Below are 13,408 nucleotides of genomic sequence, written 5' to 3'. Positions count from 1 at the left end.
AGAAAAGAAGGTGACCGGTAAATATATTCATAGAAAATGTAAAAAAAAATTTCGGTGGAAAATCACAAAATAGGCAAAAGAACAACTGATGAAAGTTTCTGACATTTTCAACAGGCCTTTCGCATTTGTGCTTCGAACGGTCAAACCACAAACCCATCCCTTTTCGGGTCCCGGATCCACATCCTTCTGGTTCTTTTCCAGTCAACAAGCTTTAAATTGGGAACTAAAAACCAAACCCAAAAAGAAAAATAAAAATCGAGTTTTAAATGTTAATGCTAATTATTATAGCGGAGTCAATAAATAAAACAAAAATAAAAAAAAAGCGAAATGATGGCGTCATCTGCTGTAAAAAATTGTAGTATACTAAAAAAAAAGGGAAAAAAAAGTCGTCTTTCTTCCTCATCAGCCTATCTATCGGGCCCCGACGGCTCTTTCCAAATTTTCTCCTCAGTCCACCTCTGTCTCTCTCTAGATCACGCCTCCACACACCCACTGTTCTCTCTCTATTTGTAAATTCAAACCCTAAACATTATTTTTCACTCTCAGCATTTTGATTTTTACTCGGTGAATTCCACCTGGAATTTTGATTAGATGCATTCATTTTGAAGAAACCAAAGCAGAGGATTAAGATCTTTCAATTGTAACCGGACCAAGCGTTTTGAGTTGGATCTGGACCGGAGTTGTGATCGGACCGCTTGGAGATGGCGTTGTCTGGCATGAGAGGGCTGTCGGTGTTCATCAGCGACGTCCGCAATTGCCAGAACAAAGAACAAGAACGCCTCCGCGTCGATAAAGAGCTCGGCAATATCCGTACTCGCTTCAAAAATGAAAAGGTACTTCATTTATTTTTCTTTCTTGTAATCATTTTTTTAAAAGCTTTTTTTAATTCGATATGAGCTGTTGAGCTGAGGGGACTGTATTTTTGTGGAGTTGTGTTTAGGTTTTTTTGTGTTTAAGTGGTGCATTTGTGTAAATTAGGTTTTTTATCGAATAAAGAGGGCTTTGAATGTGTTGGCTTAGTTTAAAATTTGTGGAATTTGAAGTCCGAATTCACTTTTTAAGGCTTAGTCGAAATGTGTTTGGAGTGTTTTATGGTTTTGTAATTTTGGCTCGTTTTGGATGCTTACTTTCTTTTTGAATTCTGTCATTGGCAATTTGATTAGTAGAGGCCTTTCTAGTTCAGAAATTTTGAGTTGATAATCTTAGATGGAATTTATGTTTGGAAAGGGTTAGTTGGACAAAAGAAGAAAAAATGTGTTAAGAAATGAAAATGAGCTAGCATTTTGTTGGTAGTGAATGCTGATAATTCGGAAGGGGTGTAGACGAGTAATGTTGAAATATTGGCATTTGTGGCTGCTTTTTTTTTCTTTTTCGCTAAACCTTCATTTTCTTCTTGTACTTTCAGCACTGAAAATTACTTGGATGAAAGTTGTGATTTCTTCGATGTTATTTGATGGACGTTGTTAGATCATGCACGGCTATTTCTCCAAATTCAGTATAATCGGGAAAGTACTGCACTACTTGCACAGCTTATAACACATTCAATCCATGGCAAAGACATGGTATGATCTGTGTGAACTGGTAGGAGCTGGGGGTCCCACCATACCTTCCTGGATTTGTGGTTTAGAATAATTCGCTAGTATGTTCAGTTAAGTTATGATTAAGCCTTGAACTTCATGACCTTGTTGCTATATGTAGAATCGTTAAGAAGACTTAAGCATTCATACATAAATTGCACCAGCCTCTTTGTTGTTGTTCCTTTTCTGGGTGGTGGCCTATAGCAAGGGAAAAAGGTAATCCATGGAGTTTGTTAATGCTCAACTAAGTAGTGAAAGAGACAAGTTTTAAGTGGATAAGGGTTAGAAGACTGTACACGACAGATTGATATTCAGGAAGCAGGGTATATAGTAACATTTTCAAAATATGAGAGATATGGCAAGTGATGTTTGTGCGTCATTGACTCTGAGGTGACTGGCGTTGTTGTCCAAGGATTTCCCCTAGTAATCATGGTGAGATTCGTTTCAGCTAAAAGCCAAGTAGGCTTTTATTTGGGATTGTGGAAGTTTCCTTGTTTCAAATGCTCACTAACCAAGACCTCCTCTTCAATTTTAGAATATTTTACTGCAAAGGCAGAAGGAAACTGTAGTCCTTCTTTGTTTCAATCTTAAAATGAAGATTAATTTATCAAAACGTTCTTGTTGTGTGCGGTATCATTTTTGCTGACCTATGTTATTTTTATTTTTTCTCTTTTCCTGCTTTACTTATCTACTTGAGCCTGTCACTTATTGTGGCCATACTCTGATCCTGAGGCTAATGCATATAGCCATCATCAGCGCAATCACTGGGAGCTACATGAAGCTCACTGATTTTTGTTTTTTGGTGGGGATCTTGGGAAGGTGATGTCTTTGAAAATTGATTTTTCAAAATTACAGTTGCAATTACCATGGCCTGAGCTACTTAAACAAAGTTTTGTAGCCTAATCACTGTCCATCAGCAGCAATGCTTAGGTAAAGTTATCAGAACTCAGCCTTATGTATTTCTTCTCAATGAACCTTCATGTCTTGCAATCATCTCCTGTCCTTGGTTGAACATGCTGTGAAGTTACTTCATTGTCTAACAATGTCCCAATTCACCACGTTGCGAGACCATAGGGGGCCATTCTGGTGCAAACTGTAACAAATCAGTGCCCTATGCCAACAACTTTTGTAGCCCAAACTACTGATGTGATCTCCTGGTTATTTGTTTGATCTTGATCCTTCATTTGTTGCAGAATTAGAAATTTCAATTGCGTAAACCAAGTTGTGAGTAGTATGTGACCCAAAGTCGTTACAAATTCTTTAACCAATCCTTAGATATATGAAGTTGAACAAACTGTTCAGTTATGACAAGAGCTCTGAGTAATGGACTTCCTTAGGGTGTTATTGCAGAATCGAAATTGTCTGCATTTTTTTTTTCTTACTTACAATTTTCGGGGTGTCTCTTACGGCCAGTTTTTATTTGCTAAATTTGGAGTTTGTAGCTTCCCTTGGGGCTGGTCAAGTTTAATATTTTTTTAGAAATTTTTTGTCAGCAATATTTTTCAGCATATTGCTCTGCTTGTCATTTTGGCATTCATATTGCTTGCAAATTTTGTTATATTCTGTGCAATCAAAATTTTCAACTGTATCTTAGAGATGAGTCTGATTTTGGTATTGTATGAGTTTTTTTACATATGTTTTGTTCACTACAGGGTTTGACTCCTTATGAGAAGAAGAAATACGTCTGGAAAATGCTTTACATATACATGCTTGGTTATGATGTGGACTTTGGTCACATGGAAGCCGTTTCTTTAATATCTGCTCCCAAGTATCCTGAAAAGCAGGTACCTGATGACCTCAGTTTTTGATAACACAATGCAATGATCTTGTCTTGTAATGCTAGTATTGTTACTTTTGGCAATAAGGTTTCAATCAATTACTCAGAACCCAACTACGTTTGATTGCAATCAACTTAAATAAGCTAGTCGTTCACTACAATACATGTGCTGGATAGTTCTTATTGCATGTGTGATAATTATTTTGCTATGCTATATTTCTAGTTGCTTACATGCACTAAAATAGACTCTGTGTGAGATAGATGACATTCATTAAAAACTGGATCCTGTCAACTCATGACGATTATCTCATGTTAAGCATGCATCTAAAAAGTTTTGAATTTGCTGCAGCACTTTACATTTTTTTTCATTTGTTATATAGATGTGCTTTTTCCATCCTTATGCAGTACTTGTAATAATTGATGGAATCAAACTGTAACTATTGGTTTTGAAATGATTTAAACTTTATTGCCAATTGAATGCAACAATCAGTTGGAGGATTAAGAACTTTTGATTTTTGGATTTGTTCTTGGATGCCTTGTGCCAATTTTATGGACAGTCGTTTGCTACACCCATTGAACCAGTAAAATTATCAAATGCTGAGCGGATGTTGCTTGTGACTTTGCTTAGTAAGCTTTCTGGCACATTGTGAGGTCAAAGCAGCAGCACAAAAACAGGTCCATTATAAAATCTGGAAATAGTCAGCGAATTTCGTTTGAATGTTCAAAGTTGATTCTGTAATATGCGTGCAATAGGGATGTTGATGTCTTTTTGAATTTAGCTCTTGCCTGGGAAATGTAGAAAAATTCTTCCTAATTTGTTAAATAGATGCTTTAGGGTATCCTTCATAGGATTTATTTACTGCTTACATTCATGAACTTTTCTACTAAACTAATTTGATTCTGCTTTGGGACAATGATGTTATTGTGGGAATGTTCAACTGACTCGATCTGGCTGCAGGTTGGGTACATAGTGACATCGTGTTTGCTAAATGAGAATCACGACTTTTTGAGATTAGCTATTAATACAGTCCGGAATGATATCATCGGTAGAAATGAGACTTTCCAGTGCCTAGCACTGACTCTGGTATGGTTATAGACCTTTCTAGATAATTAGCAAATTTCTTTTATTCTTTTTTCGTTTTATTTTTGTTATGTCTTTATTTGTTGCCTTGTACAGGTCGGAAATATTGGTGGGAGGGAGTTTGCTGAATCACTTGCACCTGATGTTCAAAAATTACTTGTAAGCAGACAGTTTCTTGACTTTTGTTTGAGTACTAATGAGTTGAATATTTTTGTTGACAGTTTCTTTCCCTTCAGCTATCCAGTAGTTGCAGGCCCCTTGTGAGGAAGAAGGCTGCTTTATGTCTCCTACGCCTGTTTAGAAAAAATCCTGATGTTGTGAATGTGGATGGCTGGTAATTAGTATAAAATTGTAGACATATTTGATGGATAATTGTACCATTGCAAATTTGATAAGCTATTTGTTGTTATTATCAGGTCAGATCGAATGGCACAACTGTTAGATGAACGTGATTTGGGTGTCTTAACATCTTCAATGAGCCTTTTAGTTGCCTTAGTGTCGCATAACCATGACACATACTGGAGTTGTCTGCCAAAGTGTGTTAAAATTTTGGAAAGGCTGGCAAGGAACCAAGATATTCCACAAGAATACACTTACTATGGTATTCCATCTCCCTGGCTTCAGGTTTGTATGCCTTTTCTGTTAAACTCCGAGTTAGTTGTTAGGGCTGCAATACTGTAAATAACTCATGTTGAATGGTTAACTTGCATTTATTGTTTCTTGAGTCCAAGATTTTGGGTTTGAGCATAATTCTCAACAGAGAACTCCATCTTAAACTGTAAAGATGTAAATTCACTTGTATTGGATCCTTTTTTAATTTGGACAATTCAGGTGGAGCATAATTCTAGATTTTAGAGGACTACGAATTTGTGAATCCCAAAAGTGCATGGATTATAATTTCAAAGCTGGAACTAATTGATTTGAGGGGTTAATCTTGGTGCATTTATTAAAATCACATTATTGGAGTTGAATTGAGCATACAAGGGAAATCATGTTACTCGCAGGAGAAAATCCTTTGGTAGGTATAGCGCAGAAAATTTTCTTTGATGGGCTTTCTTCTTTTGTATTTCAACATATTCTGGTGTGTGTCAGTAAGTACCAAGAAACTTGTCTGTGCATAATACTTTTTGCAGGTTTCTATGGTGAGCCTTCATAAATCAAGACACGTTTACAGAAATTGCTCTTACAATTAGCAACAAAAATTATGATTTAGGACTTTTTTAGGAATGATCTTAAATCTTAAATTATCTGTAAGTTCTTAGGTTGAACGAGATTGATTTACAGGATGAACGGGTACGCACTTAGAGAGAAGCAGTTATAGAATGTAGAAGGGTATTCTTTGATGTAGTTTAGTTGCCATTGCATCTTGCATAATTTTGTGGTGTGAATGGATTTCTAAAAAGGAAAAAAGTGGGTGATTATATCAATTCAATTTTTTTCATCAATTAGTATCATGCAATATATTTCTTTAAGTGACGTTTTAAATTGTTAGTTATGTTTAATAATCACTATTACATGATCCAGGTTAAGACAATGAGGGCTCTTCAGTATTTTCCTACTGTTGAAGATCCAAACACTAGAAGATCATTATTTGAGGTGTTCTTCCTTTACAAATGAAGTTTTTGATGGTTTCTTCACTGAATCTTATATCCCAGTGTATTACTTGTTATTGGATATGATGTTTGATTTATCTTGGTTAATTAGGTTTTACAACGGATACTCATGGGAACTGATGTAGTGAAAAATGTCAACAAGAATAATGCATCCCATGCTGTGCTTTTTGAAGCCCTTGCTCTTGTAAGTTACCATTGAGTGTGTTGTACTGTAGTTAGTGATCATTTGTTTTAGGATTCTTTTGATGGGTAGATTTTTCAACAGTAAATTTGAGCCAAGAGGCCGATTGATTTGCATTATTTCCATAGTTTCTTTTGGAAGAATTATAATTACTGCTTGAGATATGTTTGAGATTGAGCAATATGAGTGGAAAGGTAATAGTGTCAGTTAAATTTCCTTTCCTACTGCAAGTACAAAATTTGAGAAGTAATTGATTTTCTGAATTTGGATTTAGTATCAAATGAGTAAAAAAACAAGTATGAACATTTTGGTTTTGAGCTATACTGCTGTGGAATTTTGTTCTTGAAATGTCTCATAAAAAAAAGAATCTTATTCTTATTAGCTCTTTATGTTTCCTGGCTAGAATGAATAGACTTGGTAGTTGTGTCATGCTATTTCAAGAGACTTTTAGGCAGAATTCCGAACTTGATATATCATTGCAAATATGCTGTTTAATTGTATCTCAGTTATAGCCATTGCTTTCTTAAATGTGTTAAGGTTGCTCTAGAAAACCATGATGCAACTTGCTTTGAAGTAGTGGTTCATTTCAAACTATTTCATCTATGCACATACTTAGTGGTATTTTTCCAAATTTTGTCATCTTTTATTCAGGTCATGCATCTTGATGCTGAAAAAGAGATGATGTCCCAGTGTGTTGCACTGCTTGGGAAATTTATTGCTGTGCGTGAGCCAAATATTCGATATCTTGGCTTGGTAAGTTGTTCCTTTCCGCTTTCTATGCACTGAAGTCTCTGATGTCCTACCCTTCTTCCTTCCTGCTGTTTTTGTATTGTCCTATATACTTCTGCTGCTTAAATAGGTTGTTTGCATTGTCCTAATAAGTGATGTTTAGAGCCTGCAGATGTGGCCCATCCACTCTCATATTAGAAAGTTTGAGATGGTGGCACTGACCTGGTTACTTTCTTTGTTCTGTGACACAGGAGAATATGACGCGGATGTTAATGGTAACAGATGTACAGGACATTATAAAAAGACATCAAGCCCAGATCATTACCTCATTAAAGGATCCTGATATCAGGTAGATGAAGTACTTTGTGTTCTTCTGTGGAATTTCCCTCGTGGTTCTCTTTTCTAACAGCTGCACAAGAGGTAACTGAAGGCATGTAGAGTGAGATACATGGTCGTATCATGTAAGAAATATTTTCACGTGTAATATACAAGGTTGGTTACCTAGAACTTAAGATACTAATTCAAAGAAATAAGAAATTTTCACTGGATGTCGGAGCTTCTTTATTTTGCTAAAACATCAGTAGGTTACTATTAAGGTCTTTCAGTTCAAATATTTTTTTTCCTGTGAGATTGTTTTTGTGTGTGTGTGTTTGTGTGGTTTTTTTCTTAACATGTATACATTGGAGTGTTAAGCCATCCGCTAATTATCTTCTTTTTTTTTTTTTGGGTAAGTAAGGTTTAGTAGTACCCAATGAAAATATAGAATTAATAGGGGCCGGACCTGAGGCACAAAACAAGTGATGATGAAACACAAATTATATCACACCACAAGTCTCTCACAAACTAAATACAAAAATCTGTTATTTATCTTTCTTATGATTGACTCTTATTCTTATCAACAGCATCCGAAGGCGTGCACTTGATTTGCTATATGGCATGTGTGATGTTTCCAACGCAAAGGACATAGTTGAAGAATTATTACAGGTATATATCTATATGTATGTCTGTATATATATATATATATATATGCTGGACCAAGCACTGCAGATGTCCTGTCTAGCTTCTAAATTATTATTCGTATGTAGTTGCTTTTGTACTAATGCAAATGAAGTTCTTTCCCGTGCTAATGTTTATCTGTTTTCAGTATCTCAGCTCTGCAGACTTTGCTATGCGTGAAGAATTGTCACTAAAAATTGCAATTCTATCAGAGAAGTTTGCCCCTGATTTGTCATGGTATGGAAATGTCTCCAAAGATAAATACATATTTTGCTATCAAGCTTAGTCATTCTACTTGGTTGATTTGGTGTATGCTTGAATTGCAAATTCCTGGGTGGGATTGGTATTCTTAGGAGCTTCAAGTACTGTAATTTGCACAAATTTTGAATCTAACAAGTAGTAGTAGGAAACTCAGGAACTTCGAGTACTATAGTTTGTAGGCTTTCAAGTCCAAAAAGTCGGTATGGGATTTGATCCGCCCATTCATTCAAAGACCAACCTAAACAAATATTCAGTAACCTAGTAATAGAGTCCATATGTAATGCTTTTCACTTTTCACTTGTAGGTATGTGGATGTCATCCTTCAGTTGATTGACAAGGCAGGGGATTTTGTCAGTGATGACATTTGGTTTCGTGTGGTGCAGTTCGTTACGAATAACGAGGATTTACAGGTAACGAGGGTAGCTCTTTTCTGGATTTATATAATTTAAATCTTCATACGAGTAACCTATGTCTTTGTATTCTTTATCAGCCTTATGCTGCACTGAAAGCCAGAGAGTATCTTGATAAGCCTGCTGTTCATGAAACTATGGTTAAGGTTTGTTCCCATTGCCTTCAAATTTGATTAACAGGAATATGATGATCATTTACAATGCCTTCTAGTCTTGGTTTCCAAATAGCAAAATCATGTCGATCAACGCAATGGGTAGTCTTTTGGGGAGAATAAGCATATATATATGTACATTGTATGTACTTTGTTTATGCATACATAACAGAGATGTAAATGAACATAGTTCTTTTATCTATCAGTTTCACTTACTCTATCTAATTATGCCTGCTGATATTTTCTATTATCAGAGACTCTACTAGATCAATTTCCCATTTGAACATTTTTATAGAGCTTCATGTTAATGACATGCCAAGCATTCTGCATATTACTTGTTGATCTTCAAGGAGGAAAATCAATTAGCAGAATTTGATTTTGTGGTGCTTTTTATTTTAATGCAGTCAACTGATAAAGTAGACTCCACTTGGCCTTTCTGAATACTGAGTTTCCTGTAATTCTGAATTTTTTTTGGAATAGGTAAGTGCATATATTCTTGGAGAGTACAGCCATCTTCTGGCTAGACGGCCTGGATGTAATCCAAAAGAAATTTTCAGTGTCATACATGAGAAGCTTCCTTCTGTTTCGTAAGGATTTTGGGCTTTGTTGTCTTTCATTCTCAGTATTTATTCATTGCTATCCCTCCCTCATTTCAATATGTTTGTTCAGGACTCCAACAGTTTCTATTCTTCTTTCATCATATGCAAAGATTTTGATGCACACCCAACCACCTGACCCGGAGCTACAGTCTCAAATTGGGGCAATATTCAACAAGTGAGATAATTTCACGTTTTAATTTGAAATTCATCCAGTGAATGACTTAATTTCTTCAATGTCACTGGCACATTTTAACATACTTTCAGGTATGGAAGTTGTATTGATGTTGAACTACAACAGCGGGCTGTTGAGTATATTGAACTGAGTAGGAAAGGTGCAGCTTTGATGGATATATTAGCTGAAATGCCAAAGTTCCCTGAGCGACAGGTGTGCATATGAGTTTCTCATTTATTCTCCAATTGTCTGTTTCATCAATTACAGCAATCAGCATTGTGGAAGAAGCACTCTTTGACTTGATTTTCATTTTAAAGTTGATTATTGTATTATTCTGATCCATGATTGATAAAAATTGTGGTGATGTTTTTTTGTTATGCAGTCTGCGTTGATTAAGAAAGCTGAAAATTCTGAGGCTGATACTGCTGAGCAAAGTGCAATAAAGTTGCGTGCTCAGCAGCAGAACTCTAATGCTTTGGTGGTGACCGACCAGCACCCTGCTAATGGACCTTCAACTGTGAGCCAGATCAGTCTTGTAAAGGTGCCTGCCATGAGTAATGTGGTGAGATGACCTTCCCTGGATTTTAGTGAGCCAATTGTTGATATGGACGCTCTACTTCTTCACTGTCACATCAGATTATAATTTGATGTATAAATTTTCAGGATGGTGAATCTCCAGATCCAGCTGTGACTGAAGCAAATGGCACACTCACTGTTGTGGATCCGCCCTTTGAAGATCTCCTGGGTCCAATGGCTATTGAAGGCCCTCCTAGTGCTACTGCTGAAGCTGAGCATATTCAGGCCTCTGGTTTGGCTGGTGCGCCAAATGCAGGGGAGGCGTTGGCTATTGCTCCTGTTGAAGGCCAGATGAACACTGTCCAGGTGCTTTCTTGTGCAAGTTGTAGGCTAATATTAGCACTGTCCAGTAGTGGAGACAACATTTTCTAGATTTTACGGTTGCAAAAATTTAAGAATTGGCAGTACATTAAGAAGTTTTAGCTGGATTTTTCCCTAGGGTGTAATTTGCGTGAATGAGTTTGTTCTTATTTTAATTTTTAGCTTTTTCACTGTTTTCTTCTGTAACACGCAAGCGTATTTCTCCATACAGATTCCATGTCAAGGAAAATGACTTTGATGAGTTTTTTGTACATTTAGTTTTTGCAAATGGCATAGGACTTCCTTTGGTGTTTATGATGATTATGTCATTTCTTGTGGTGTTTATGATTTTGAGTTTCCTCTCTGATCATTGCTTGCAGCCAATTGGAAATATTGCCGAAAGGTTTCAGGCTTTGTGCCTAAAGGACAGTGGCGTGCTGTATGAGGATCCTTATATTCAGGTATGCTCTCAGTTTTGCAGTTTGGATGGGCCTGCTCAAGCCTCCTTTAAGCCTTCTCTGTAGACAACTGATTTCTTGGGGTTGAGTAATTTCAGATTGGCATTAAAGCAGAATGGAGAGCCCCACATGGGCGATTAGTGCTTTTCCTTGGAAATAAGAATACATCACCACTTGTTTCAGTTCAAGCTTTAATATTGCCCCCAGCTCACTTAAAATTGGAACTCTCACTTGTACCAGAGACTATACCCCCAAGAGCACAGGTTGGTTAACTGCAGGTTTATTTTCCATTTTCTTCTCTGTGTGCATTTCTTTTAAGATTGTTCATCCATTAAAAGCATCTGGTTTTGTTGTTTAGGTGCAATGCCCACTTGAGGTTGTTAATCTCCGGCCAAGTAGGGATGTGGCTGTTCTGGATTTTTCCTACAAGTTTTCGAGTCATGTGGTATTGTAACCCCATAATAAAGCTTTTGGCATTTAAACGAACTGATTTTGAGTATGAAATTTCTAGGGTCATTTATTATATTTTTTTTATTGGGTTTTGGTTTGGAATTCTTTTTATTTTCTCATAATACTTGTGGTATAATTCTGAATAATCTTTCCCTGATCACTTAACAGGTCAATGTAAAACTTCGCCTTCCTGCTGTCTTGAATAAGTTTCTTCAGCCTATACAAGTGTCCGGTGAAGAGTTTTTCCCCCAGTGGAGATCACTTTCTGGACCTCCTCTAAAGCTTCAAGAAGTGGTATTTTTCGCTTTATTTTTTAGTTTGACTATATATTCAGCAATAGTGATCTACTTGTATAACTTGACTATCCTATTCCATTTGACCAGGTTAGAGGAGTAAGACCAATGCCACTTCTAGAAATGGCCAATTTGTTCAACAGTTACAGGTTGATGGTTTGTCCAGGGCTTGTAAGTTTTTCACTTTATCCTGTTTGTGTTCTTTACATTTGAATCATTCCTAACTGCATATAAATGCTCATAGCATTAACCTCTTATTTTCTTTGCAGGATCCAAACCCAAACAATTTGGTTGCCAGCACAACTTTCTATTCAGAGAGTACACGAGCTATGTTGTGTTTGGTAAGCCAGTTGTGGCTTTATTTCTAAGAATGGCTGCCACTTTACTGTCCATTTTACTGTCATCCGGGTTCTTGAGTGGGTTTGGTTCTTTGTTTTCTCCACGTAATGCTAATATACGTGATTAAACTATTCCAAGAATATGTACTTCATTATTTTTTTCCTCTTTGTTTATTTTATTAGTACCGTAGACTTTCGTCCCATTTTATTTAGTAAAGGTTGCTTGTGATTTATTTCTCTTTTGCTACTATGAAAACATGTCTATCATTCTGATGTGATGGTCTGTTGGTTATGCAGCTTAGAGTAGAAACGGATCCAGCAGATAGAACTCAACTACGGATGACTGTTGCCTCAGGCGATCCTACTCTAACTTTTGAGTACGTGTTTTGCTTTGAGTTCTATCAGAAGTCTTTACCTTTCAATTGTATGATATAAGCTTGAATTTGAACCCGAAACATGCTCTTCTGGATGATGTACAGGTTGAAGGAATTTATTAAAGAACAATTAGTCAGCATCCCTCTAGTTGCCCGACCGCCTGCACCAGTACCTCCACAACCTCAGCCAACAATTCCACCCTCACCTTCGGCAACATCTGATCCCGGGGCTTTGCTTGCTGGCTTGTTTTGAGTTCCTTATTTCATCATTGAAGAATTTGTCAATGACGATTATTGTAAAATTGATTATACAGACAGCCTGCCCAAGCATCCCCGGAAATTGAGGTGGGTTTCGAACAATACAGTGCAAGGGCTGGCGGGATTCAGGGCTGTACCATTGTATCTGATCGGCTTAGCATTGTTGGTGTTGGGCTTCTTGGAGATCGAAGTTTTGAGATTCTTTTTCAACCATGTAGTTCTTTGAGTGAGGTTTTCTCCTTCCGGGTTGGGGGCTTTCTTATTTCTCACTTTTCCTTATATTTTTTTTCCCCTTCTAAAGTAGCGAGGCTTCATTAATTGGTTTCTGTATAATGAAATAGCACATGGGATTGCCTGGGGTGGTTCCGACCAATTGTATCTATTAGATTTGTTCGTGATGTATTTTTAACAGAAAACAGCAATTTTTTCAGCACAGAAAAGGTCGTGATGTTGATTTATCTATTTTCTTTAGGCTAGTGATCGTATATCTCAAGACGACAAGAGATCTATATACAGTATATTTGAGTGAGGGTCTCGGATAAACAAGCTTCGATCTTCTTTGTGATTTTCCCTTTACATCTGCTTTTGTTTGGAGCCTTACCTGAGATGCTCATTGGAATTACAAGTGAAGACGTTGCGGATATGGCGCTCCAGGTTATCTTGTTTTTATCAAGAATTCTTCTTTGCTTCGTGCAGTCCAACAAAAACTCATCGATGCTATCCTCCATTATCTCCCTTTGCAGAATGAAGGGCCTCATATCCAGCTCCTAAATGAAGATTGAGAGATGAAACTGTCTACTTCCAAATCAGGAT

At 36.8% G+C, this 13,408-nt stretch overlaps 1 protein-coding gene across 2 annotated transcripts; it reads left to right on the top strand.

The window, feature by feature from the left end:
- The first annotated feature begins 388 nt into the window (after positions 1 to 388).
- Positions 389 to 13,053, top strand: LOC113726995 (AP-2 complex subunit alpha-1-like). Of its 2 annotated transcripts, XM_072076316.1 has the most exons (28): positions 389 to 509; positions 609 to 833; positions 3,230 to 3,361; positions 4,313 to 4,438; positions 4,532 to 4,594; positions 4,672 to 4,769; positions 4,852 to 5,059; positions 5,960 to 6,031; positions 6,140 to 6,232; positions 6,881 to 6,982; positions 7,210 to 7,307; positions 7,861 to 7,942; positions 8,103 to 8,191; positions 8,520 to 8,625; positions 8,706 to 8,771; positions 9,258 to 9,364; positions 9,447 to 9,551; positions 9,641 to 9,761; positions 9,931 to 10,110; positions 10,212 to 10,430; positions 10,805 to 10,885; positions 10,981 to 11,145; positions 11,241 to 11,327; positions 11,501 to 11,626; positions 11,716 to 11,796; positions 11,895 to 11,966; positions 12,261 to 12,340; positions 12,443 to 13,053. In XM_072076316.1, exons 2-28 carry the CDS (start codon positions 702 to 704, stop codon positions 12,588 to 12,590), a joined length of 3,039 nt encoding a protein of 1,012 aa, XP_071932417.1. In that variant the 5' UTR covers positions 389 to 509; positions 609 to 701; the 3' UTR covers positions 12,591 to 13,053. The 2 variants fall into 2 exon arrangements, with proteins under 2 accessions (XP_071932417.1, XP_071932420.1); XM_072076319.1 differs by having other exon boundaries at positions 425 to 833; positions 11,241 to 11,324.
- The last annotated feature ends 355 nt before the right edge of the window (positions 13,054 to 13,408 follow it).

Source organism: Coffea arabica, chromosome 1c (assembly GCF_036785885.1).
Source record: "Coffea arabica cultivar ET-39 chromosome 1c, Coffea Arabica ET-39 HiFi, whole genome shotgun sequence".
Classification (NCBI taxonomy): Eukaryota; Viridiplantae; Streptophyta; class Magnoliopsida; order Gentianales; family Rubiaceae; genus Coffea; species Coffea arabica.
The sequence above is the reverse complement of the archived record's forward strand: the minus strand, read 5'-3'. Positions and strand labels throughout refer to the sequence as shown.

Bases quoted from the DNA above. Each gene is read 5' to 3' on its own strand.
- LOC113726995 (XM_072076316.1), top strand. From the start codon at position 702: ATGGCGTTGTCTGGCATGAGAGGGCTGTCGGTGTTCATCAGCGACGTC. The intron at 11,627-11,715 runs GTATTTTTCGCT...CCATTTGACCAG, and splicing joins CTCTAAAGCTTCAAGAAGTG to GTTAGAGGAGTAAGACCAAT. The intron at 11,797-11,894 runs GTAAGTTTTTCA...TTTTCTTTGCAG, and splicing joins TGATGGTTTGTCCAGGGCTT to GATCCAAACCCAAACAATTT.